General features: G+C 43.5%; 1 protein-coding gene across 2 annotated transcripts; it reads right to left on the reverse strand.

The window, feature by feature from the left end:
* Positions 1 to 22,655: 22,655 nt before the first annotated feature.
* LOC109069194 (microfibril-associated glycoprotein 4-like) lies at positions 22,656 to 24,675 on the reverse strand. 2 transcript variants are annotated; one of them, XM_042769755.1, is made up of 5 exons: positions 24,523 to 24,675; positions 24,219 to 24,431; positions 24,042 to 24,138; positions 23,783 to 23,950; positions 22,656 to 23,071 (listed from the first exon to the last, which is right to left on the reverse strand). In XM_042769755.1, the coding sequence occupies exons 2-5, from the start codon at positions 24,429 to 24,431 to the stop codon at positions 22,812 to 22,814; spliced, it is 738 nt and encodes a 245-aa protein (XP_042625689.1). In that variant the 5' UTR covers positions 24,523 to 24,675; the 3' UTR covers positions 22,656 to 22,811. The 2 variants fall into 2 exon arrangements, with proteins under 2 accessions (XP_042625689.1, XP_042625688.1); XM_042769754.1 differs by having other exon boundaries at positions 24,512 to 24,674.
* Positions 24,676 to 24,913: the final 238 nt, after the last annotated feature.

A 24,913-nucleotide genomic window follows, 5' to 3' on the forward strand; every position in this document is an offset into this window, starting at 1 on the left:
CTCCCACGACCTCGATGAAGCTCCCTGTAGCAAAAAACCTTAGCACTGCAAGCAGCTGGACTTCAGGGCTTAAAGCAAAATTCCGCCGCATTAGCCTGGCAAGCGCAGGTCTGAGAAGGTCCAGCAGCTCCATGATGAGTTGTCTTGGGAGGCAAAATTTGTTTTAATATAGCCATGTCAGGCAAAATGTCAAAAGGGCTTAAGTTTTGCAGAATAAAAAAATTGACATGGACTAAACGGCTTTGATTCAATACAAGGACACGTTGGATCGCTGCCATAGTTGGTCACTTACTGGACACCACCATGCTTACCCATTTATAGATCTTAGCCATTTAGAGCCAAATTGTTTGCCGGATTTTAATTATCAAAAGTGATTGCTAATTTAAACGATTTAATGACATTACAAAATAGCCTAGGCTAATTACCACCATATTAGTTCTGATACCAAATAAAGTCAACTTCATAAATAGGCCTGTATCCATTGTGAACATATTTTATTATAAGTCTTAAAATGTCCATAACATAAAATCAATGTTGAGCCACAATATTGTCAACATACCATAGTTTGACTTGTACTGCGATGTGCTGATTTCTAAAGACTGCTACAGTGGCGGCGACTAGCGTCTTGAGCTCAAGTTGAGCTAAGATATTGTTTACGTATGGTCCAGACCAACCTTACGAAAGTGTGACTTACAGAAGATATACTTAGCAAAATTAAGAGAGAGGTTAAGGAATAGGTTAAGAACTACTTAGCGATAAGAACGTTTTGGGGAACCAGGCCCAGTTCTTTCAAGAGCAAACAATGCAAGATACAGTTCATGTTTCAAATCAGAAATAATTACAGTAATACTGTCACACAAGATAAAAAAATTTAAATAATATTGTCATCATTTGAAATGTCTTTGTCTTACATGGAACCATTGTCATAAAAACTGCTTTATTATGAGATTTATTATTATTATTATTATTAACATTTACATTTTTGTGCTAAATCTCAAAATTATCCTATGGTGTGTCTCAAGGATGTTCAATAAATTACAACTTTTATAAATTAAAAAGAAAAGCATACAACTGTAAATAAATACCTCTTTTTTGTCTCTTTTAGATTTTTTTTCATCCATATATTTCTAAAAGCATATGAACTTGATACATTATGTCCACTGTATTTACTGTATATTTGTCAACTACCCAGATATATTTTCCTATCTATATCTTGAAAGATATAGATATATATATATATATATATATATATATATATATATATAGATATAGATATATATATAATGGTACAATTGTACAATTAGGTGTCAGTGTAGGATGTGTACACTGGGATGGGTTGTGGGTGGTTAGGTGAAACTGTAGGTATGGGGGCCATTTTTTGGAAATCTGCTTAGGGCCCCCAAACTCCTAGGGCCAGTCCTGTCCATCACTATGTGCTTGCAGTATTTTTGAAATGTGGTTTAACTATATCTGCTATTCAGTTTTATTGATTAGGGCCAACTGAATAGAGTTAGCCATAGGTGTGTATCCCAGACTTGATCATATTCTATTTAGCTTACACACACACACACACACACACACTTGAACTGAAACGCTGTGTCAGTTGTTGATGCTATGAGGATGTCTTCAGCCTGCATCGGTGTCTGAAGCACATGTCCAAACACGCCGATGTCTCACTGAGTAAATCCCTGCTGTGACTCTGAACAAACAGCAGCCTCTGAAATCCTGTAGAATTCAACCAATCCGATGACGACTTTGACACTCCTGAAGTGTTTCAGACGTTCAGCCAACGGTCCGGAGACTAGGCCACTCAGGAAGTGTGCTGATGCGCAGTGGAAATATACTTTTTTGAGTATATTTTAATATACTGTATTTAAAGCTGTACTTTTACTTGTACTTAAGTACAAATTAAGCAAAATAATCTACTTCATTACTTTTAAGTCATAGATCGTTACTGAGTACACACACAATTTGAATTGATATACAAACCTTTGACAGTACTTCAGTAGCCAATAAAGATATCCGATGGTGAAGGGACCAATAAAACCCCAGAGATCTGAAGCGGGAAGAGTGCCGCTGCAGCAGGTGAAGAGCTGATCAGACAGTGAGGGAGCTCAGAGTGATTAATGACTCAAAGCTTGGAGAAACAAAAAACATGGTAGTGTTATCATAAATATCTATATTTTGATACCGATACTGAAAAATCTGAAATGGCTCCATTAATCATTTTCTACAGTATCTACTGAATTATACACCAATACAATCTGTGTCTCTCTCTCCTCTCCGAGTGAGTTTGACACGCATCTGTCTTCTGTCGATTACAGAGTCTGAATGTCTGCGCGGGATTGCAGGTATTCCGCATAACTGTATTCATTCCTGCACAAATGTGGCGAGCGCTTTATTGTTACATGAGAACACAGTCATGTAATCGCAGAAAACTGGATACAAGCTCTCAAATAGACCTAACTTATACAAATGAACTGCCTGTCCTCTCATTCTGAGATTGCTTGTGCGTGTGCAGTCCCAATCTCTCCGTGCTGTTAAAGGGATCATATATGATGCCGCTAAAAAGAACATTATTTTGTGTATTTGGTGTAATGAAATGTGTTTATGTGGTTTAAGGTTTAAAAAAAAAAACATAATTTTCCACATACTGTACTTTATTGTTTCTCTTCTATGCCCCGCCGTTTGGAAATGCGTCGTTTTGAAAAGCGAGGTGTGCTGTGATTGGCCAGCTATCCCGCACGTTGTGATTGGCCAAATGCCTCAAGCGTGTGATGGGTATGTTGGTTTGTTGGAAATGTTGTGATGCTGTGTCCCGTTCAGAACACCGGCGAGACAAGACAAAAACAATAAAACCCATTACAAACGAGCCATTTGTTGCATCCAGTGGGGACATAATTATGGTTCCCTTTCAGTCGGTCACTCTCGACGCCACGTCGGTGACCGACGAAAATGGGATATCGCTTCGATAGACCAATCTACTTCGAGTGTAAACTAAACGAGCCAATGCACATTGGCATGCAATTATTGCATCCAGCTGCCGCTGATCACAGCGTGAGTATAATAAGGCAGCAGGTGCAATGCATACCAGCTTTTCGCTTCGGAGCCGAGCGTTAGTATCGTTCTGCCTCAACTGTGTCTGCTGTGAACTACGAGTTCAGCACGCTCTCGGAAGCTTTGTGTGTTTGCGAGACGGTCCTTCAGCGGTGGTCGTTCCAGCGTCGAGTGGATTGCACACTTCAGGCTGCACTACCCCCTGTCATGTTGCAAGTGGCCAATTCCCCTGTGCGCCTCAGCACTAAAAGAGCATTTCCTAAAGAGCAAATTTCTCTAAAAGAGCTTCATGGGTGCGTCTTTGTAAAGACGACGGATCGTCCTTATAAGGATGCCGTTTCACCCCGTGCGTTTCTGGGTGCGGTCGTTACCTGGCAACGGGGTGATGGTCACGATTGCTGCCTCACGTGTCTGGGCAAACACGCTGAGGTAGCTTTCGTGGATGAGTCATCTTCTCTCTGCGGGAAGATGACCATCTCGGAGCTGCGAACCAGGCTCTGCTTCCTTCAAAAAAGGGGGCGGAGTCCCGTTGCCGCCGCCGCGATTTGGGGCTCGAAAACCATTTCCAGCAGTAGCACGGGCGGTTTGAGGATTATAGTGGTGGCAAACCCCGCAGGGAACCAACCCTCTGGGGACCATCACTCCTCTTGCATCTCCGATCCAGAGGAGTAACCCACGGAACGCGCTGGGCCCTCTTCAAAGAGCGTACCAGTGGTATCCAGTGGGCCTCCCCCTGACCAGATGTCGATTTCAGCATCGGAGGGAGAGCTGTCAGATGAAGATTCAGCTGTGCTGCTGCCCTCTGGGACGGTGGCGGAGCCTGAATTGGATCTGGAGATGACAGCTATGCTTTCCCGGGCCGCCGAGATGGTAGGGCTCGAGTGGAATTCTCCACCGCGTCCCGAGCCCTCGGGGCAGGATGATTGGTTTCTCAAGGTGGCGTGCGCTGGTTTTCAGCGCCCCACCCTGGTGCCTTTCTTCCCGGAAGTGCATGACGAGCTCACCAGGTCGTGGATGGCACCTTTTACTGCCAGAAACTGGCTGGTGGGCTCCTCCTCCCTCACCACCCTCGATGGCAGTGCAGCGAAGGGGTATTCGGTGATTCCCCCAGTGGAGCGCCAGACAGTGGACGCAAGTGTGTCCTAAGTCTGCCTCCTGCTGGTGGGGAGACCCGGTGCTTCCTTCCCGGGCCTATAGGCATTCGTCTGGTCTAACCGGCGGTGCCTATATGGCTTGCGGGGAAGCTGCTTCTGCCTTACACGCTGTGGCGTTACTGCAGGTGCACCAGGCCAAGGCACTGAAGGACCTGCACGAGGGTGGTTACGATCCAGAAGTTCTGAAAACTCAGAACCGCCACTGGCCTCGCGCTCCGAGCGACGAAGGTCACCGTGCATTCTCTGGGTTGTGCGATGTCCACGCTTGTGGTCCAGGAGCGCCATCTCTGGCTGAGTCTGGTTGAAATGAGGGACGCCGACAAAGATCAGTTCCTTAATGCCTGTGTCCCAGACCGGCCTCTTCGGTGACGTGGTCGAGAACCTGGCCCAGCAGTTCTTGGCTGCACGGGAGCAGACTGAGGAGGTCCAACTTTCTGCCCGGCGGGCAGCTGCTGCCTCCACCCGTCCGCCGGTTGCAATGCCCCAGCCTGCTCGTCACCGAGGGCGGCCCTCTAGCCCAGAGGAAATGCTTGTCGCATCCGCAGCAGCCTCCAGCAAGTGGCGCCGTAGAGCTGGGCATAGGCAGGCCGCCCCAGTCAAACCTGGCGGTGAGCGGAAGAGCAAGAGGCCCCGAGACGGGTGGCCCAGAGAGAGGAAGCCGCTTTCTGGGGGATGGTGAAAGCACCTCTCCCTCCCCTGGAGGAGGGCCAGGGGGGAGAATCTGGAACTGGAAATCTCGAGGAAAAAGTGAAAGTGAGACATTCAGCGGACCCATACTCATGAATTTTCTCTGTCCATCTGAGGTGAACACACACACCCAGGAGGGCACGGAGAGTTGCCCGGACGGCCTTGCCAAACCTAAGTCATGGTATTGAAGGTGGAGAGGACCTGCCGGCCCACTCATCCTCCTCCTTCGCCTAAGATGGCAGCACTGGGCAGGAGGGCACGGAGACAGCGGGAGCGTCAACAAAGGCCCTACTCACGCACCCTCTGCCAACCCATGGAACCAGGTGAGCCCTGCACCCCACACTCACACCACACTCGGGCCTGCTCACAAGCCGCCCGAGATGGGTCCCTGTGTTCCACCTCGCTGCCCCACTGCGGGTACGGCTGTGGTTCCGCTGGTCCTGCTTGTACGGTTTCTAAGCGCCTGGTCAGCGCTACCCAGCCCGTCTCGCTGGCTCGTGCGGACCATCAGCCTCGGCTATGCGATTCAGTTCGCCCGGCGTCCTCCCAAGTTCAGCGGTATCCGCTTCACTACAGTGAAAGCGTCCGATGTCCCTGTTCTGCGGGAAGAGATTGCAGTCTTACTGTGAAAGACGCGATAGAGCCGGTCCCTCCAGCCGATATGAGGACGGGGTTTTACAGCCCCTACTTCATTGTACCCAAGAAAGGCGGTGGGTTACGACCGATCTTGGATCTGCGAGTTTTGAACCGGGCCCTTCATCGGCTACCGTTCAAGATGTTGACGCAGAAACGCATCTTCGGGTGCGTCCGTCCCCGAGATTGGTTTGCAGCGATCGACCTGAAGGACGCGTACTTTCATGTGTTGATCCTTCCGCGCCACAGACCTTTTCTGCGGTTTGCGTTCGAAGGACGGGCATATCAGTACAAGGTCCTGCCCTTCGGGCTGTCCCTGTCTCCCCGTGTCTTCACGTAAATCACGGAGGTGGCTCTTGTTCCCCTCAGAGAGCAGGGTGTTCGTATTCTCAACTATCTAGACGATTGGCTGATACTTGCACAATCTCGGGATCAGTTGTGTGAACACAGGGACCTGGTGCTCCGGCACCTCAGCCTGTTGGGCCTTCGGGTCAACTGGGAAAAGAGCAAACTCTTGCCACGCAGAGGATCTCTTTTCTCGGTATGGAGTTGGATTCGGTCGAACAGACAGCACGCCTCACAGAGGAATGTGCGCGGTCGGTGCTAGCCTGCTTGAATACATTCAAGAGCAGGACAGCGGTCCCACTGAAACTCTTTCAGAGGCTCCTGGGGCATATGGCGGCCGCAGCGGCACTTACACCGCTCGGCCTGTTACATATGAGACCGCTCCAGCACTGGCTTTATGGCCGAGTCCCGAGGTGGGCATGTAAGCGCGGCACTCACCGGGTCCAAGTTACACCGGCCTGTCGCCAAACCCTCACCCCGTGGTCAGATCTTGTGTTTCTCAGGGCAGGGGTGCCCCTAGAGCAGATCTCCAGGCATGCTGTGGTTTACACGGATGCCTCCACCACCGGCTGGGGTGCCACGTACAACGGGCATTCAGTCTCAGGGGTTTGGACGGGCCCGCAGCTGCAGTGGCACATCAATTGCCTAGAGTTGTTAGCAGTGCACCTTGCCTTGAACCGTCTCAAAGGTCACTTACGAGGCAAGCATGTGCTGGTCTGAACGGACAACACAGTGACCGTTGCGTACATCAACCAACAAGGTGGTCTGCGCTCCCGTCGCATGTCACAACTCGCCCGCCACCTCCTCCTTTTGGAGTCAGAAGGTTCTGAGGTCTCTTCGTGCCGTTCACATTCCAGGCCTGCTCAACCGTACAGCCGACGAGCTGTCTTGAGCAATGCTCCCAGGAGAATGGCGACTCCATCCCCTGACGGTCCAGCTGATTTGGAGACGGTTCGGAGCCGCTCAGGTAGACCTGTTTGCTTCTCCAGAGACCGCTCACTGCCAGTTGTTCTATTCCCTGACCGAGGGAACTCTCGGCAGGGATGCACTGGCACATAGCTGGCCGCGGGGCCTACGCAAGTATGCGTTTTCCCCCAGTGAGCCTTCTTGCACAGACACTGTGCAAAGTCCGGGAGGATGAGGAGCAAGTCTTGCTAGTGGTGCCGTATTGGCCCACGCGGACCTGGTTCCCCGAACTAGTGCTCCTCGCGACAGCCCCTCCTTGGCCGATTCCTCTGAGGAAGGATCTACTGACTCAGAGACGGGGCACCATTTGGCACCCGCGTCCAGACCTTTGGAAACTCCATGTCTGGTCCCTGGATGGGACGCGGAGGTTCTAGGTGACCTGCCCCAGGAGGTAGCGCACACCATCACTTCGGCAAGAGCACCGTCTACGAGACACGCTTACGCCTTGAAGTGGAACCTGTTCGTCGAGTGGTGTTCTTCTCGCCGAGAAGACCCCCGAAGATGCCCGATTGCGGTTTGTGCTTTCCTTTTCTGCAGCAAGAGCTGAACCAAAGGCTGTCTCCCTCCACCCTTAAAGTCCAGATTGCTGCGTACCATGACCCCGTGAATGGGAAGTCTCTCGGTAAGCATAACCTCATCAGGTTCCTTAGAGGGGCCAGGAGGTTAAATCCTTCCCGGGCCCCCTCCATACCCTCTTGGGACCTGACTCTGGTGCTGAAATCACTACAGCAGGGCCCATTCGAGCCTTTGCATTCAGTCGAGCCAAAGTTTCTTTCATTGAAAACTCTGCTCCTGCTTGCACTGGCCTCCATCAAGAGGGTAGGGGACCTGCATGCATTTTCGGTCGGCGATTCGTGCCTAGAGTTTGGGCCGGCTGATTCCCAGGTAATCCTGAGGCCCCGGCCCGGCTACGTGCCCAAGGTTCCCACTACACCCTTCAAAAGACCAAGTGGTGAACCTGCAAGCGCTGCCCCTGGAGGAGGCAGACCCAGCCCTAGCTTTGCTCTGTCCCGTCCGAGCATTGAGATGCTACGTAGACCGGACACAAAGCTTCAGGACCTCAGACCAGCTCTTTGTCTGTTACCGGCCGGCCGGCAGAAGGGGAATGCCGTCTCTAAGCAGAGGATGGCCCGCTGGATTGTGGATGCCATAGCCCTGGCTTATCAGGCACAGGGTGTGCCCTGCCCGTTCAGGTTGCGAGCTCACTCAACAAGAAGTGTTGCATCCTCCTGGCGCTGGCTCGTGGTGCCTCGCTGACAGATATTTGTAGAGCTGCGGGCTGGGCGACCCCTAACATGTTCGCTAGGTTCTATAGCTTTCGTGTAGAGCAGGTATCCCCCTGTGTTCTCACCTCAAACGGGTAGTGGCACCGAGAGGCCCCGGTTAGTGTCGGCTTGCTAAAACCGCTCCAGAGTGTCCGTACTGTAGACCCTGTTGAGATCCTCCATCACCCTAGGCAGCTGGACGCGGCGGAACGTCCAGCGTCAGGCCTTCATGATGAATCCGTGAGAACCATGGAAGGCTGGGTTCCATATTGAGACCTAAGCGGTACTCGTATGCGTATAGTCCACAGTATAGCCTTAGAGCCCGTGTTTCCCCGGCAGACTTCTGCCTTTCCAGGAGGGTTTGAATCACCTCAAATTTCTCCATATACACCTAAACGGATGCTATATGTGTATTTGCTCCCGAGACCTCCTTCGGGAAGGATGGAGCCTCCGCAGCGTCCCTGTTCCAAGTGGAACGGGTACGTTTTCCCAGTGTTATCCAGTCTCACCCAGTGAGGTAGTGCTTTGACAATGGTGAGTGGAGCTACTTGTTCCGAGCCCCGGCCTACACCTAATAGGGGCGCAGGCGGCTCGCACAGGGCACTGGAAGGGGGCAGCACCCATGGCGCTTTGGTAGGGATCCCATTTTCGTCGGTCACCGACGTGGCGTCGAGAGTGACCGACTGAAAGGGAACGTCTCGGTTACGTATGGTAACCCTCGTTCCCTGAAGGAGGGAACGGAGACGTCACGTCCCGTCGCCATGGTTGCTGTACCACCGCTGAGCCGCCGGGTCTCCGGCTCGGCTCCTCAGCGAAAACCTGGTATGCATTGCACCTGCTGCCTTATTATACTCACGCTGTGATCAGCGGCAGCTGGATGCAATAATTGCATGCCAATGTGCATTGGCTCGTTTAGTTTACACTCGGAGTAGATTGGTCTATCGAAGCGATATCCCATTTTCGTCGGTCACCGACGTGGCGTCTCCGTTCCCTCCTTCAGGGAACGAGGGTTACCATACGTAACCGAGACGATTATAATGACTTCTACTGTGTTTTTACACATTGCTTTGCGTATCGCGCCACGTAAACACAAAACTATGTCTGCATTTGTGATCGGAGAAACAAGAAACAACAGGCTCTACTCTGCACCGGCGGTTCTCAATTCCAGTTCTTGCACCCCACAGCTCTGCATATTTTACATGTCTCTCTTTGTTAACACACCTGATTCAGATAATCAGCTCTTTAGAAGTGAGCTCCATGCATGAACTGTGTTCACATTGACATGCTCCCTACACAGTGTACATTGCTCCCTGAGCAGGGGAAATCTGTTGAAGTTTACCTCACTTCGGAACATTCATTCATGGATTTGCGCTGTGCAGCGTCTTCACACACGGACAAGTGTCACATCATATTCCTCTGTAAATAAATACAATTCAAATTCACATCTCGCACACTTCAATGCACTTTGAATGGAACATATACATTTGCTTTGAACTGGAATCATGGCGGAATATCCTGTGATGTCCACTTCGCAGGGCACTACGTTCGAATAGAACAAACGTCTGAAGCCATAAGATAAACATACAAAATGTGCAGAGCAGGGGGTGCGAGGACTGGAAATGAGAACCGCTGCTCTACACTGATCTAAACTCACGTTTGAATCATCAGTGACAAATCCTTTCATATGTAAACGTACTTACAGTCTTCTCTCCCAGCATCAGGAAACAGTCCTCCATAAAATGTGCTGAACACAACTTAATATTTGGGTTGGACTGTTCTGAAACAGTATTTTAAATACAACTTAACCACTGATTTCTAGTTGTGTCCTCTTTTGGAAGGCCACACAAAGTATTTTCGCTTTCACCACGAAACAGCGTCTCCACGACATGACACCGGCAGAAACAGAGAGAATCAATGCTACACCTTCTTTCTTTGCGTGAACATCTGGGCTGCGTTATACAAATCTTCCCACATCCTGACACAGACATGTGTTTAAACGAGGTGTTTCAGGGGGGCGTGGACGAGTCTTAACTTTTATAAAGAAAATTTCTTTGGGTTTGAGACTTTAATCTTTGCAACTTTACAGATCTTTACGCACCAAGAGCTTGTAACACTCCGAAGAGAAAGGAAAAATTTTAATCACATTATATGACCCCTTTAAAGTAGAAATTATTTCTCTTTGCTCCTGGATTAAACTTTGTCAAAAGTTATCAACCATTCAGAATAGATCCACACATGACCGGTGAAAATCCTTCTAGAAATTTTATTGGTTGTAAGTGAAATGCATCAGAAAGTCTTTCAACAATCAGAGATGGAACTTTAATTTCTTTACAGTGTAAGTTTATGCTAGAAATGTTTTGGAATGGGATATTTGTCTGATTTGTACATATACATATCCTAGTCTGTCTAACTGCATCACTACACTGTACAGTCATTACAGGTCAAAGCCATCTAATGTTCATTTATCTAAATCAATAACATATACGGCTATTAAATCACTGCTTATAAAAAATCAGTGTTGTCATATGTTGAATACCTCAAACTGAATTGAGGTCATTTATAATTTTATTACTGACTGTGTACATGTCGTTTTTTTTTTTTTTTTTTAAATTCAATTCAATTCAGTTTGAAATCAAAGTTGAAATCATGCTTCCTTGTGCTGTAACCTTTTGTAACAAAGTCACTCTATTTTAAGGACACGAAAACACAGAATGAACAAATGTTATAGACTGAGATTTTTGTAATGGTAATTGATCAATATTTATATATATATATGCAAATAAAAGCCTGTATAAAAGCTGTTCATCATGTAAAGTAAGTAAATGTCTCTTTTTAGAAGACTTGGATTAAACCAATTTCAAGCTCAAAATAATGAGTGCCTTGAAAAAATAGTTTTTTTCAATATTAAAATATCTATATGGCAGTATACAGTATGTGGTAGTTTTGCCAGTGGTATTGAAAATAATTGCTCATCGTGAAATCAAAAATAACCCTACTTACTTTTTTAGTGCACAAGTACTAGTCTTGTGGTGAACAATTGAACGGTGCAAGTCAATACACTGGTTAAAAAAAATGTCTGCAGTCGCTTTCGCTCTGGAATGGTGTTCTTGCTCTGATGAAGTCAGTTTGATGGCTTCGGTAGAATCCTCTTGTTAAGTATGACGTAAGGACTGCTGTTTCCGGGTCCAATCCTCTACTCATTTCAATATGGAAATGAGTAGAGTCCAATGATTCACGTCCATCTTCAACCTCTCCCCCGCATCGTCCCCACCTGCTTCAAGACCTCGAACATTGTCCCCCTTCCCAAATACAGCCCCCTGACCTGCCTGAACGACTACAGGCCAGTAGCACACACTCCGATCATTATGAAGTGTTTTGAGAGAGTGGTGCTGACCCACATTCAGAGCAGTATGCCAGACACACTGGACCCAACAGGTCCACCTCAAACACCACTGCTGCTGCCCTCCATATTTCCCTTTCTCACCTGGAAGATAAGGACACTTATATCAGGATGCTCTTTATTGATTATAGCTCCGCCTTCAATACGGTCATCCCTCACAAACTCACCCAAAAACTGATTGTACTTGGACTACACCCCACACTCTGTGACTGTCTCCTAGACTTCCTGGCTGGCAGACCGCAGTCTTTTAGGATTGGAAATAGGACCTCAGACACTTTCATTACAAACATTGGCACCCCACAATGGTGTGTTCTCAGTCCCATCCTCTACACACTGTTCACACATGACTGCGTTGCCTCCAACAAGGACAACATCATTCTGAAGTTCGGTGATGAGACTGCAGTGATAGGACGGATCACTGGCGGGGATGAAGCGGTCTACAGTAGGAAGGTGGGCAGTCTTGTGACATGGTGTGAGGACAACAACCTCACCCTCAACATGGACAAGACAAAGTAGATGATAGTGAGAGATGAAGTGAGAGGGTGAGCAGCTTTAAATACCTGGGGGTCCACATCAGCGAGGATCTCACCTGGACACTCAACACCACCCAGCTGGTTAAGAAGGCACAACAGCGGCTGTACCTGAGGAGGCTGTCTATGAATGACTAGACCATTTATTCATATCCAAAACGAGACGATGCGAACATGTTTCATTCATTCTCGAAGCCGGAGTGCCACGGTTGCCAGGTTTTCACAACAAAGCCTACCCAATTGCTACTCAAAACTAGCCCAAAGGCATTTCGAGGGGGACTCCCTGTTAAAAATTGCGTTAAAATGCACGCTTTTGACGGGGTTCCCCTGGTAAAATTCGCACTCCAGAGGCTAAATATCATGTTATCGTGGTCGCTTTAACCCATGGCAACAGTGATAAAATAGCCCAATTCCACGGGAAAATTGCAGACTTGGCTACACTGTGGAGGGCGCTCTCGCGCAGAAAGTCCAAAACGACCAAGTAGAAGTAATAACTTATGACGTGCATAGCATAGCTAAAAAAAGGTACTTTCAGATCATTTCCAGGTATAGTATATGAATAATGCAGTGCTAACTGACATACCATTTATAAGAATATAGAAATTATTCTGCCTTATATGTTTGTATAAGCCAATCTTAAAATTGTCATTAGTAAAACACAGAAAAAAATAATATAACATACAAGTGACTGGTTATCCTTTAGCAGTGTATTTGATTTCTTAGCCAATTATAAGATATAAGAAAAAATAATGTCTGTCAATTAGACAAAAGTCAAAAGTGTTTTTTTTTTTTTTTTTACATTCCTCTCCCCCTCATTTCTTTTGGCTACGCATCTATGTGTGCAGTACAGAAAACAGAGCACGGGTCTTCTTGTGCTTGAATGGTTTAGAGTCATATTAAAATGCACACAAAGGAATCAATATAATTTTATAACAACTAGACGATTCCTGACCTTAAGCATCCTATTCCATGAGTTGGAATAGATTTTAGATTCCCAAGCCTAGGTATGTGTTAAAGTGTTAAATAATTTTTTTTTTTTTTTACTGAAAATGTCCCTGGAGTCCACCATTGTTATTACAAACTACACTTTCAATGTGATTTTAAACCATTCAAGTCAAGAAGACACATTGTGTAAGTGTTCTTTAGCCTGTTGATTTTCATTCATAGTAATCAGCTAACTATGAAATAGTTTGCAATAAGATGATATCCAAGATTGTTTGTTTATTTATTTATTTGTTATTCTTTTTCTTTTTTTACCTTATTGGAATCAAAATTAGGAATCGATAAGAATCAGAATCATAAAAATTCAAACGATGCCCAACCTTACCCATGATCTCATTCCTCTGAAGTAGAAAGCTAAACTTACTAATGCAACTGAACATGTCTGCAATAAAATGGCAAAAGGCCACAAAAGTGGCATCTTCCATTAATTTTTACTGCTGTGTGATACAGGTTAAGAAATCAGTCACATAGAACACAGATGAACTAAATTCCTAAAAAAAATTAAAATCAATAACAATGGCGTAAGTGTCTCTAATGAAAGGAATATTCTGAAAGAATGCCCTTGGCTTTGTAGCTCGGCCTGCAATGTCTGCATTGGCAGAGGAGCCTGCCAAATGGTCCATATGGTAGTACACAGCAGTGAACTGTCCTGGTTTAAGAAAGTTCTCCAGGGCCCTTGAAACATGTGGGAGCCACCTTGTCCCCTTCACCCCGCTGGGCATCAGCACATTTACCCCCAAGTCAGCCCCAATGACCCTGAGCTCTCATTGATTTTGCACTGACAACATTGCCAATTCCAATCTGAAAAGAAAGTCAAATTTTAAATGTAGATACATCTGCTCTATAAAAGAAAATAACCCACAGTGACTTTAGGGTGTCATTCATACATTATCTTGTAGTCTTACCTGTGATGCATACAGTGGAAAGGCACAATGTGGTCACCTGCCTCTTGCTGTAGAAGGACTATGACACCCCCTTTGCTGCCCAAATTAACAGCAGCACCATCAGCACCCAGAGCAATGATTTCCTCCAGCCAGTTACTGCACTGGTCCCCAGGAGCAGCAAATGCTTTCTTTGAGGCAGCATAAATTCCTAATTAAACAAATAAAAACGATAATACCATTTACTTTCCAGACGGTAGGCATATTATTGACATAGGCTACATGACAAGGCTTACGCTGGGCATGGGCATGCTCGACCTCAATGTGTTCAATCGTATATTCACTGGTCTTCCTCTCCGCAAAATACTGTATGAACGTACATGATGACACATTCCTTTGTGGCGTTATCTGTATCTCCGTCGATCAGGAATGCCATGTACATACTGTTCTCAATTTGCACAGATGTCTTTTTTTCAATGTATCTGCGATGACTCCTATAAATTGGGTGCACGCGACATCATTGCTGTACGTCGGGTTTATGTTCAAGCCATTTTTCTTCATAAGAATTATTTTGGACTTGAACTTAGTGAAGGGAAGTTCTTCTTTTGCAATATTGCAGGCAACGTTAAACTTGATTATCATCTCGGCCTCGTCTGATGAACTGTTTGCTGCTGCCGGCCACTGAAAGACAGCGGGGAGAGGGGACACTTGGGCAGTGCATTTATCGAGGCATGTAATGTGTTTTATAGATGCATTGTGCTTTTTTGTCACAAATGCACTATTGCTGGCCATGGTCTTCCCACAATCTTTACAGTAAATGCAGTGCATTATATTATCAGCTTTACTGTATCTTAGCCAGGGAAACTGGTCAAGTCACTCTCTTCAAAATGTATACACTTTCCCCCTTTTAATTTCAGTGGGCTCTGGCTTGGACTCGATCGTATGTGGCTCATTGTCTAATCTCGGGACCAGGGCTTGACATAACCTGGGAGGTTGATGGCTCCGTGTCAGAGCATTGGTTATGATTTTTGGACGGATCAGGCCTTAACTTAACATTCTTAACAAGAAAGTTGTCAATCATTCTTTTCATCTTCTCATCATCCGCGGCTACATCCACTCTGTTTATCTGATGGGCCTAGGCTTCTCACCTCTCTCTGTCTGACTGCAGCACACACATTTTCAAACGTACACACACGTACAGGAATATCTGGATCAAGGCCAATCAGGAGGGGGGTCCGCCCTTCACTATCTCTGATTGGTTTAGACCACAATATGGGCCTAATGTGTGTCTGTTGTTGAACCACAGGGAGACTTTCAGAGTCGCGGAGACTTTTTTTCCCTCGAATGGCTGGTCACACCGGTGCAACCTCAGATTTTTTTTAGTCGCACCATTGAGAAATTGGGTTGCACATTAGTTGCCCTGTCTTTCCACCACTACCAGTCTCCTCTTGGCTTATATCGAAATCCTCAGACATTCTTCTTTACAAATCCTCGTTTTGTACTTCTAATTAGTGACTGTTGTTTTGTTTTGATCTCTCCGCTGCATTTCCGCGTGTGTCACTTCTTAGCGGCGCATGCGTATGGAAGCATATAGGTAGTGAAATTAAATTTAAAATGCAATATGCAAAATGGCAATGCAATATTCAAAATGGCAATGTATTTCTGTATTTAAATTAACATTTTCCATTACCCATACGAGCAAAGTTAATTGCTCAAATGTAAAATAATTTACATTTGCTATTTCCAACAGTAGTCTTAATATGTAAATTGCATTCAAATTTTAACGCTTTAAGTTGCAAAATGAAAATGTATAACACAAATTGATTTGATATGTGTAACAGTAGCAAAATTCAGTGCGGTTTTGAAAATGCATTCCGAGCTGACCACACCCACCCTCCGTCAATCATTGCTTCAAAGAGGGGATTGGCGGAAGTGTGTTACATTGATTTGGATCATTCAAAACATGGTGGCTGGAGATCTGATAACATCGTCAAATTCACTGGCAGATGAAGTGGAGCGTGAACACAGAAATATATGAAGTGCTCTCCGTGCTAAAATCAAATGTACGAACGACCGATCGAACGTCAAGCCCAACGTTTTGCGGAAGTCGTGGCCTAACGGTAAGAGTGTTGGACTTGCAATCCAAGGGTCGCAAGTTCGAGTCTCAGTGCTGGCAGGAGTTGTAGGTGGGAGCGAGTGAATGAACAGCGCTCTCTTCCACCCTCAATACCCAAGACTGAAGTGTCCTTAAGCAAGGCACCGAAACCCCAACTGCTCCCCAGGCACTACAGCATAATGATACCCACTGCTCCGGGTGTGTGGTCACGGTGTGTGTGTTCACTGCTGTGTGTGTGCACTTTGGATGGGTTAAAAGCAGAGCACGAATTCCGAGTATGGGTCACCATACTTGACTGTATGTCACGTCACTTTGAGGTTGTGGCTAGAAGGGATACAGCTCCGACCGGAAACTAACAATGAAATGTAATTTTCCACCTATTAGATTGTGTTTTATCAAAGTCTACACCTACCCCTTACAATAATGAAAAAATAGTAATTTTTGTTGTACAGTGTGACACAAATTATGATGAATTGAAAGTTGTGACATTTGCCAAGTAGTATGGTAACCCATACTTGGAATTGGTGCTCTGTATTTAACCCATCCAAGTGCACACACACAGCAGTGAACACACACCCGGAGCAGTGGACAGCTATATCCAGCGCCCGGGGAGCAACTGGGGGTTCAGTGCCTTGCTCAAGGACACTTCAGTCATGGGAATTGATGGTGGAAGAGAGCGCTGTTCATTCACTCCCTACCACCTACAACTCCTGCCAGCACCGAGACTCAAACCTGTGACCTTCGGGTTACAAGTCCAACTCTCTAACCGTTACACTGCGGGTGACCCATGTGACGTCAACATCTTGAAATAAGCTGGTTTTTAAAAATTTAAGAAGCCAAGCTGCTGTGTAAGGACTATACATGGACATTACAAGCATTACAATAAAGATATTTTATACTTAAAATAATACTCAACCATTTCCTGCATCCTGCTGTACTTCCCTGAATAAGTCTTTAAAGTAGTTGCAGGCTATTGTAAGTCATTCTGAGTAATACATTTAAAAAGCTCCCACCTGTATACAACTAAACAAATATAACTTATAATTTACTTGAGGTTCTGCTATAAATGTGTCTATTAGAAACATAAATTTAAATTAATTAATTATACAAAAATGGTTTGAAATTAATCAAGACTTCCTGAGTTTTGACGCTGATGTCATGTGGGTCACCCGATCAAAGCTCAAGACGTTGGGTTTGACGTTCGGTCGGTCGTTCGTACATTAGATTTTTTGCACGGAGAGCACTTCATATATTTCTCTGTTCACGCTCCACTGCATCTGCCATTATAAAAAGGATATACTGCCCTCCGAAGGGCACTTTGGAGTGAAAAAAATCATGGCCGCCATATTGAAGGGTCGTTCGAAACCAAAGTGCTCAAAACTGGCCACTTCAAATGGCCCTTCAGAATGGAGGATTTTGAAGGGTACAACTGATGGACAAAAACAACAGACGCCGTGAAAACAGAGAGCAGAACCATGACAAACACCTTCATCTAGAGAGCAACGTCAGATCAGGTTCCTCATTTAAGATCAAATCACACTGAATTTAACCCAATTTGAAAAAACTTACATAAAAATACATATTCATTATCTGTCCAGTAAATGCTGAAGAATAAGAGTAACTGTAAGTGTCGTGAGATGTTCAGATCACTGGATCTTCAGTGGCTGAGTCCTTTTTCAACCCAGCCTTTATCAGTATGAACCCATCTTTTGAACTCATTCTTGTGTTGTACAATAATGTTGAAATATCAACCATTTGTGCAAGAAAATCATCAGCAGATCCATTTGACTGTTTTGCGATGAAGTAATGTTTAATATTGAATCTGTTTTCAGTGGTGGAGGATTGTGGAAACCATGAATTTGTCTTTATTGCCAACACAATTCAACAGCCTTGTGTGAGAAAGCGGTGCATGAGAAGATAACTGACGCGTGTTCCTCACATGTTTTGTTTGTGTTTGTCTTTATGGCTATTTTGTCTAAAATTTATATCATTTCAGTTTTTCATGAAAGTAAGCTATTTAGTAGGCTATTTGACTTACAATTCATATTTTTTAAATCTACTTGATATTTTTGTTATATTTGAGAATGGAAAAATTATACTGATAAGTTTCAAGAACTACAATTATTACGTTTCATATAAATATTGTTCATCTTTAACAACAACTTTGATATGGAGAGTAAATGTTGAAATTAATTTCTTTTGTGTGTTTTTGCACTAAATGAATACAGGAGGAGATCAGTTCATGTTTAATATTGTGTTGACATTTCTGGGTTTGAAACGCAGAGTCTTTCACTACAGTTTCGCTGTTACAGTTATAAAGTCAGCATTGTGGGATATAAAGTATCAGATGCGAGTTATAAAGCCAGAATTGCAAGTTACTATCTCACAATTTGGACTTTCTCAGAATTGTGAGTTTCTATCAAACAATTCTGACTTTATAACTCGCAATTTCAGATTGACATCACACAATCCTGAATCAGGCCTTAACTTAACATTCTTAACAAAAAAGTTGTCAATCATTCTTTTCATCTTCTCATCATCCGCGGCTACATCCACTCTGTTTATCTGATGGGCCTAGGCTTCTCACCTCTCTCTGTCTGACTGCAGCACACACATTTTCAAACGTACACACACGTACAGGAATATCTGGATCACGGCCAATCAGGAGGGGGTCCGCCCTTCACTATCTCTGATTGGTTTAGACCACAATATGGGCCTAATGTGTGTCTGTTGTTGAACCACAGGGAGACTTTCAGAGTCGCGGAGACTTTTTTCCCTCGAACGGCTGGTGAAAGGTTTGTGACACCAGATTTTTTTTAGTCGCACCATTGAGAAATTAGGTTGCACTCTAGAGCCCTGTCTTTCCACCACTACCAGTCTCCTCTTGGCTTATATCGAAATCCTCAGACATTCTTCTTTACAAATCCTCGTTTTGTACTTCTAATTAGTGACTGTTGTTTTGTTTTGATCTCTCCACTGCATTTCCGCGTGTGTCACTTCTTAGCGGCGCATGCGTATGGAAGCATATAGGTAGCGAAATTAAATTTAAAATGCAATATGCAAAATGGCAATGCAATATTCAAAATGGCAATGTATTTCTGTATTTAAATTAACATTTTCCAGTACCCATATGAGCAAAGTTTGATGCAAAAGGAAAATTAAATTATATAATTTACATTTGCTATTTCCAACAGTAGTCTTAATATGTAAATTGCATTCAAATTTTAATGCTTTAAGTTGCAAAATGAAAATGTATAACACAAATTGATTTGATATCTGTAACAGTAGCAAAATTCAGTGCGGTTTTGAAAATGCATTCCGAGCTGACCACGCCCACCCTCCGTCAATCATTGCTTCAAAGAGGTGATTGGCGGAAGTGTGTTACATTGATTTGGATCATTGGAAGCATATGGAAGCATTCCTGTGTATCTTATTATTTAAGACTACAGTTTACTTTCATGCACATTATTTTCCACTATATATTTAATTCTACAGTATACATCTCTTTATATATTTTATATTTTATTCTTATATTTGTATTGTTTACTTTTATTTCATTCTTTCATAGCTATATTTATGTATATTTTCATCTGTGTTGTATTCTTTAATAATTGCACTGTCCATGGAGCGGACCTGACTCACATTTCACTGCTGGTTATATATGCTCTATATAATTGTGTATGTGACAAATAAAAATTTTGAATCTTGAATCTTGAATCTTGAATCATTCAAAACATGGTGGCTGGAGATCTGATAACATCGTCAAATTCACTGGCAGATGAAGTGGAGCGTGAACAGAGAAATATATGAAGTGCTCTCCGTGCTAAAATCAAATGTACGAACGACCGATCGAACTTCAAGCCCAACGTTTTGCGGAAGTCGTGGCCTAACGGTAAGAGTGTTGGACTTGCAAACCAAGGGTCGCAAGTTCGAGTCTCAGTGCTGGCAGGAGTTGTAGGTGGGAGCGAGTGAATGAACAGCGCTCTCTTCCACCCTCAATACCCACAACTGAGGTGTCCTTGAGCAAGGCACCGAACCCCCAACTGCTCCCCAGGCACTACAGCATAATGATACCCACTGCTCCGGGTGTGTGGTCACGGTGTGTGTGTTCACTGCTGTGTGTGTGCACTTTGGATGGGTTAAAAGCAGAGCACGAATTCCGAGTATGGGTCACCATAATTGACTGTATGTCACGTCACTTTGAGGTTGTGGCTAGAAGGGATACAGCTCCGACCGGAAACTAACAATGAAATGTAATTTTCCACCTATTAGATTGTGTTTTATCAAAGTCTACACCTACCCCTTACAATAATGGAAAAAATAGTAATTTTTGTTGTACAGTGTGACACAAATTATGATGAATTGAAAGTTGTGACATTTGCCAAGTAGTATGGTAACCCCATACTTGGAATTGGTGCTCTGTATTTAACACCCATCCAAGTGCACACACACAGCAGTGAACACACACCCGGAGCAGTGGACAGCTATATCCAGCGCCCGGGGAGCAACTGGGGGTTCAGTGCCTTGCTCAAGGACACTTCAGTCATGGGAATTGATGGTGGAAGAGAGCGCTGTTCATTCACTCCCTCCCACCTACAACTCCTGCCAGCACCGAGACTCAAACCTGCGACCTTCGGGTTACAAGTCCAAATCTCTAACCGTTACACTGCGGGTGACCCATGTGACGTCAACATCTTGAAATAAGCTGGTTTTTAAACATTTAAGAAGCCAAGCTGCTGTGTAAGGACTATACATGGACATTACAAGCATTACAATAAAGATATTTTATACTTAAAATAATACTCAACCATTTCCTGCATCCTGCTGTACTTCCCTGAATAAGTCTTTAAAGTAGTTGCAGGCTATTGTAAGTCATTCTGAGTAATACATTTAAAAAGCTCCCACCTGTATACAACTAAACAAATATAACTTATAATTTACTTGAGGTTCTGCTATAAATGTGTCTATTAGAAACATAAATTTAAATTAATTAATTATACAAAAATGGTTTGAAATTAATCAAGACTTCCTGAGTTTTGACGCTGATGTCATGTGGGTCACCCGATCAAAGCTCAAGACGTTGGGTTTGACGTTCGGTCGGTCGTTCGTACATTAGATTTTTTGCACGGAGAGCACTTCATATATTTCTCTGTTCACGCTCCACTGCATCTGCCATTATAAACAGGATATACTGCCCTCCGAAGGGCACTTTGGAGTGAAAAAAATCATGGCCGCCATATTGAAGGGTCGTTCGAAACCAAAGTGCTCAAAACTGGCCACTTCAAAGGGCCCTTCAGAATGGAGGATTTTGAAGGGTACAACTGATGGACAAAAACAACAGACGCCGTGAAAACAGAGAGCAGAACCATGACAAACACCTTCCTCTAGAGAGAAACGTCAGATCAGGTTCCTCATTTAAGATCAAATCACACTGAATTTAACCCAATTTGAAAAAACTTACATAAAAATACATATTCATTATCTGTCCAGTAAATGCTGAAGAATAAGAGTAACTGTAAGTGTCGTGAGATGTTCAGATCACTGGATCTTCAGTGGCTGAGTCCTTTTTCAACCCAGCCTTTATCAGTATGAAACCCATCTTTTGAACTCATTCTTGTGTTGTACAATAATGTTGAAATATCAACCATTTGTGCAAGAAAATCATCAGCAGATCCATTTGACTGTTTTGCGATGAAGTAATGTTTAATATTGAATCTGTTTTCAGTGGTGGAGGATTGTGGGAACCATGAATTTGTCTTAATTGCCAACACAATTCAACAGCCTTGTGTGAGAAAGCGGTGCATGAGAAGATAACTGACGTGTGTTCCTCACATGTTTTGTTTGTGTTTGTCTTTATGGCTATTTTGTCTAAAATTTATATCATTTCAGTTTTTCATGAAAGTAAGCTATTTAGTAGGCTATTTGACTTACAATTCATATTTTTTAAATCTACTTGATATTTTTGTTATATTTGAGAATGGAAAAATTATACTGCTCAATTTCAAGAACTACAATTATTACGTTTCATATCAATATTGTTCAACTTTAACAACAACTTTGATATGGAGAGTAAATTTTGAAATTAATTTCTTTTGTGTGTTTTTGCACTAAATGAATACAGGAGGAGATCAGTTCATGTTTAATATTGTGTTGACATTTCTGGGTTTGAAACGCAGAGTCTTTCACTACAGTTTCGCTGTTACAGTTATAAAGTCAGCATTGTGGGATATAAAGTCTCAGATGCGAGTTATAAAGCCAGAATTGCAAGTTACTATCTCACAATTTGGACTTTCTCAGAATTGTGAGTTTCTATCAAACAATTCTGACTTTATAACTCGCAATTGCAGATTTACATCACACCATCCTGAATCCACAAAACATTAGAGACTATAGAGTATTTACTCAATATTTGCATGGAAATATGAAATATGAAATACAGCAGTTCATGGGAGTAATGATTTAATTTAATTTATTTCACTCATTTACTGATTTGTCTAATTTATTTGACTATCTTCTTTATTTAACCATTTGTTCCACTTATAATGACTAATTGTTCATAAAATGATTGGTTTCTCATGAGAACACCACATCTGACACAATGTACATAAAGACATCATGCTTGCAGTGCAGGAGTTTATTGGAAGTTCATTTACATACCAGTAAATCAAAAGACCAGAAGCAGATAATAGTTGATTCAAAAATAAAACGTTAAACCTTCACTTTTGTAATATAGTGAACACAACATCGGATGTTTGCTCCTGAAATCACTATGTTTCTATGACACACGTCTGATCTTCATGCTGATGAATTTCATGCCAACAGCAAAACTGCTCTTCCATGTGTACCAAACATTTCCAATGGCGAAAAGGGTGGGATCTTCTCCCCATAAATACACACCGTTGGGGTTTGCATTGTGACATTCTTTGTACCAAAATGCCCCGAGATACACTTTGGCACAGTTCTTACCACTACTGGAGTCTTGGTCCTTGTCAAAGGTGGAGAACTTCTGTCCATTATGGTAGGCCAAAGAGTCGCCTGCAGAGAGGAAGAGCATCATTAAGGACATTAACATCTTATCTATTACTTATTTATAGTACAACATATTTATGATATTTAATTTCTCTGCTGGTAATGTGACATAAAACATGATGTGTAATTTCAGTTACAAAATATTTTAAAAACAAAACATTATTAATTTTAAATGATTTTTTATGCAAATTTAGCTAAACCCAATCAGGCAAGAACATGACTTGACCGTCAGACTGAGGGAGATTTGTATTCAATGCGCTTCTTACCACTGTGTGATTCATCAGTGATGGCTAGATAGAACCATCGATTAAGATCACTGTAATAATAAAAAAACTTCACAATCACGGGAAGAAGGAGGCGAGAACCGGCGAACACTCAAATAAAACTTTAATTACAAAATAAACATCTGACAGACGTCTTTAAGATGTCAGTTTTGCATGAATTCTAAATCATAAACGTGACATCTGATAGGAAACGTCCTATAAAAGTTTAGAGACTCAAATACATCTTGCAGATGAAAATGTGACGTCAAATAGACGTCTCTGAGATGTATTATATTATCAGGGTCTATCTGATACATCGATGCATTCTTATTAACATGAAGAACATGTTTCAGTGAAATTACAAAAAAGATTTGAAAGTGTGTGAGCAAGTAAACATCTGTTCAAGTGTGATTTTATCCATGCATTTTCATGAGTATGAATGAAAGTGTCCTACCTGCTCCTCCATCTTTGAATCCTGAAACTTGTAGTTTGTACCCATCAGCTTCAGGACCCACAGAGAAGGACGAGTACAGAGCGAAGCCTCTCCTTCCGGTGAAGTCCTCCAGATCCACTCTCAGCATGTACTTGTTCTTACGTGTCAGCTGGTACATGTTCTCCAGCCCTGATCATATACACACGTGTGGAGAACGTTTTAAAAAAAACTGTGGATGTGAATATACACAAACACACACACACACGCTGTGAGATCTTACCCAGCCAGTATTCTCCCTCCACATTCCCAAATCCTGTCCTGTACTGATTCCATGGCAAATAGAAATTCACACTGCCGTCCATTCTCCTCTGAATCACCTGTGATGGGTTTATATAGAATATATGATTCATAATGAATGTGCTGATGTGTGTTTGATGATCTAGAGTCACATTCGTACCGTCCATGCTCCGTTGTCTTCATATTTCCCACCTGAGATCATCTCACAGTAAACCCAGACAGGAATGTGTCCTGCTGGATAGATGGAGTAAATCCCACTGAGTATCCGTCCTGATTTATAAACGTCAGAGCAGTCGACGGGCTTGAATCCATCAGAAACAGACACAGAAAACCCCATGAGAACAGAGAGAAGCGCCACGACAAACACCGTCATCTAGAGAGAGAAACATCCAATCATCATCCTTATTTATAATGATCAAATCACACTGACATTAGAAGGAAACATGATCTTACTGCAATCTTGCCTTCGCTTGAAGAATCTTGAAGAAAGTAAACACTCTTCTGCTGAATGATTATCTGAACGCTGAATGCTTTGTGTGGTAAATGATGGAGAATAAAACAGTAACGTTTGTGTTGCGATGTTGTTCAATGTGACACAAACACTGTTAAATATCTGCCAGATCAGGCTCCTCCTCTGTGTTACTGTATAGATAAAAAAATAAAAAAGTATATTGCAAAACCATCGATTCTTGGGAAAAATTAAGTACCTGTTTTTTATACAGTGGCCTAAAGGTTATCAGTAAGAGCATTTGTTACATCTGTCGTTGGAGTCATTCTTGCAATGCACAATGTTGAAATACTGATGTTTTTTAATCATTAGGACTTTCCTCACTCGGTATGACATTGTTTTGTAAC

Source organism: Cyprinus carpio, chromosome A14 (assembly GCF_018340385.1).
Source record: "Cyprinus carpio isolate SPL01 chromosome A14, ASM1834038v1, whole genome shotgun sequence".
NCBI lineage: Eukaryota > Metazoa > Chordata > Actinopteri > Cypriniformes > Cyprinidae > Cyprinus > Cyprinus carpio.

What these genes read in the sequence shown, in the direction of transcription:
- LOC109069194 (XM_042769755.1), bottom strand. Translation starts at nt 24,431, where the DNA reads ATGACGGTGTTTGTCGTGGCGCTTCTCTCTGTTCTCATGGGGTTTTCT. An exon ending in AAGACAACGGAGCATGGACG is followed by an intron (nt 24,139 to 24,218) that starts GTACGAATGTGA and finishes AACCCATCACAG; the next exon opens with GTGATTCAGAGGAGAATGGA. An exon ending in ATTCAAAGATGGAGGAGCAG is followed by an intron (nt 23,072 to 23,782) that starts GTAGGACACTTT and finishes TCCTCTCTGCAG; the next exon opens with GCGACTCTTTGGCCTACCAT.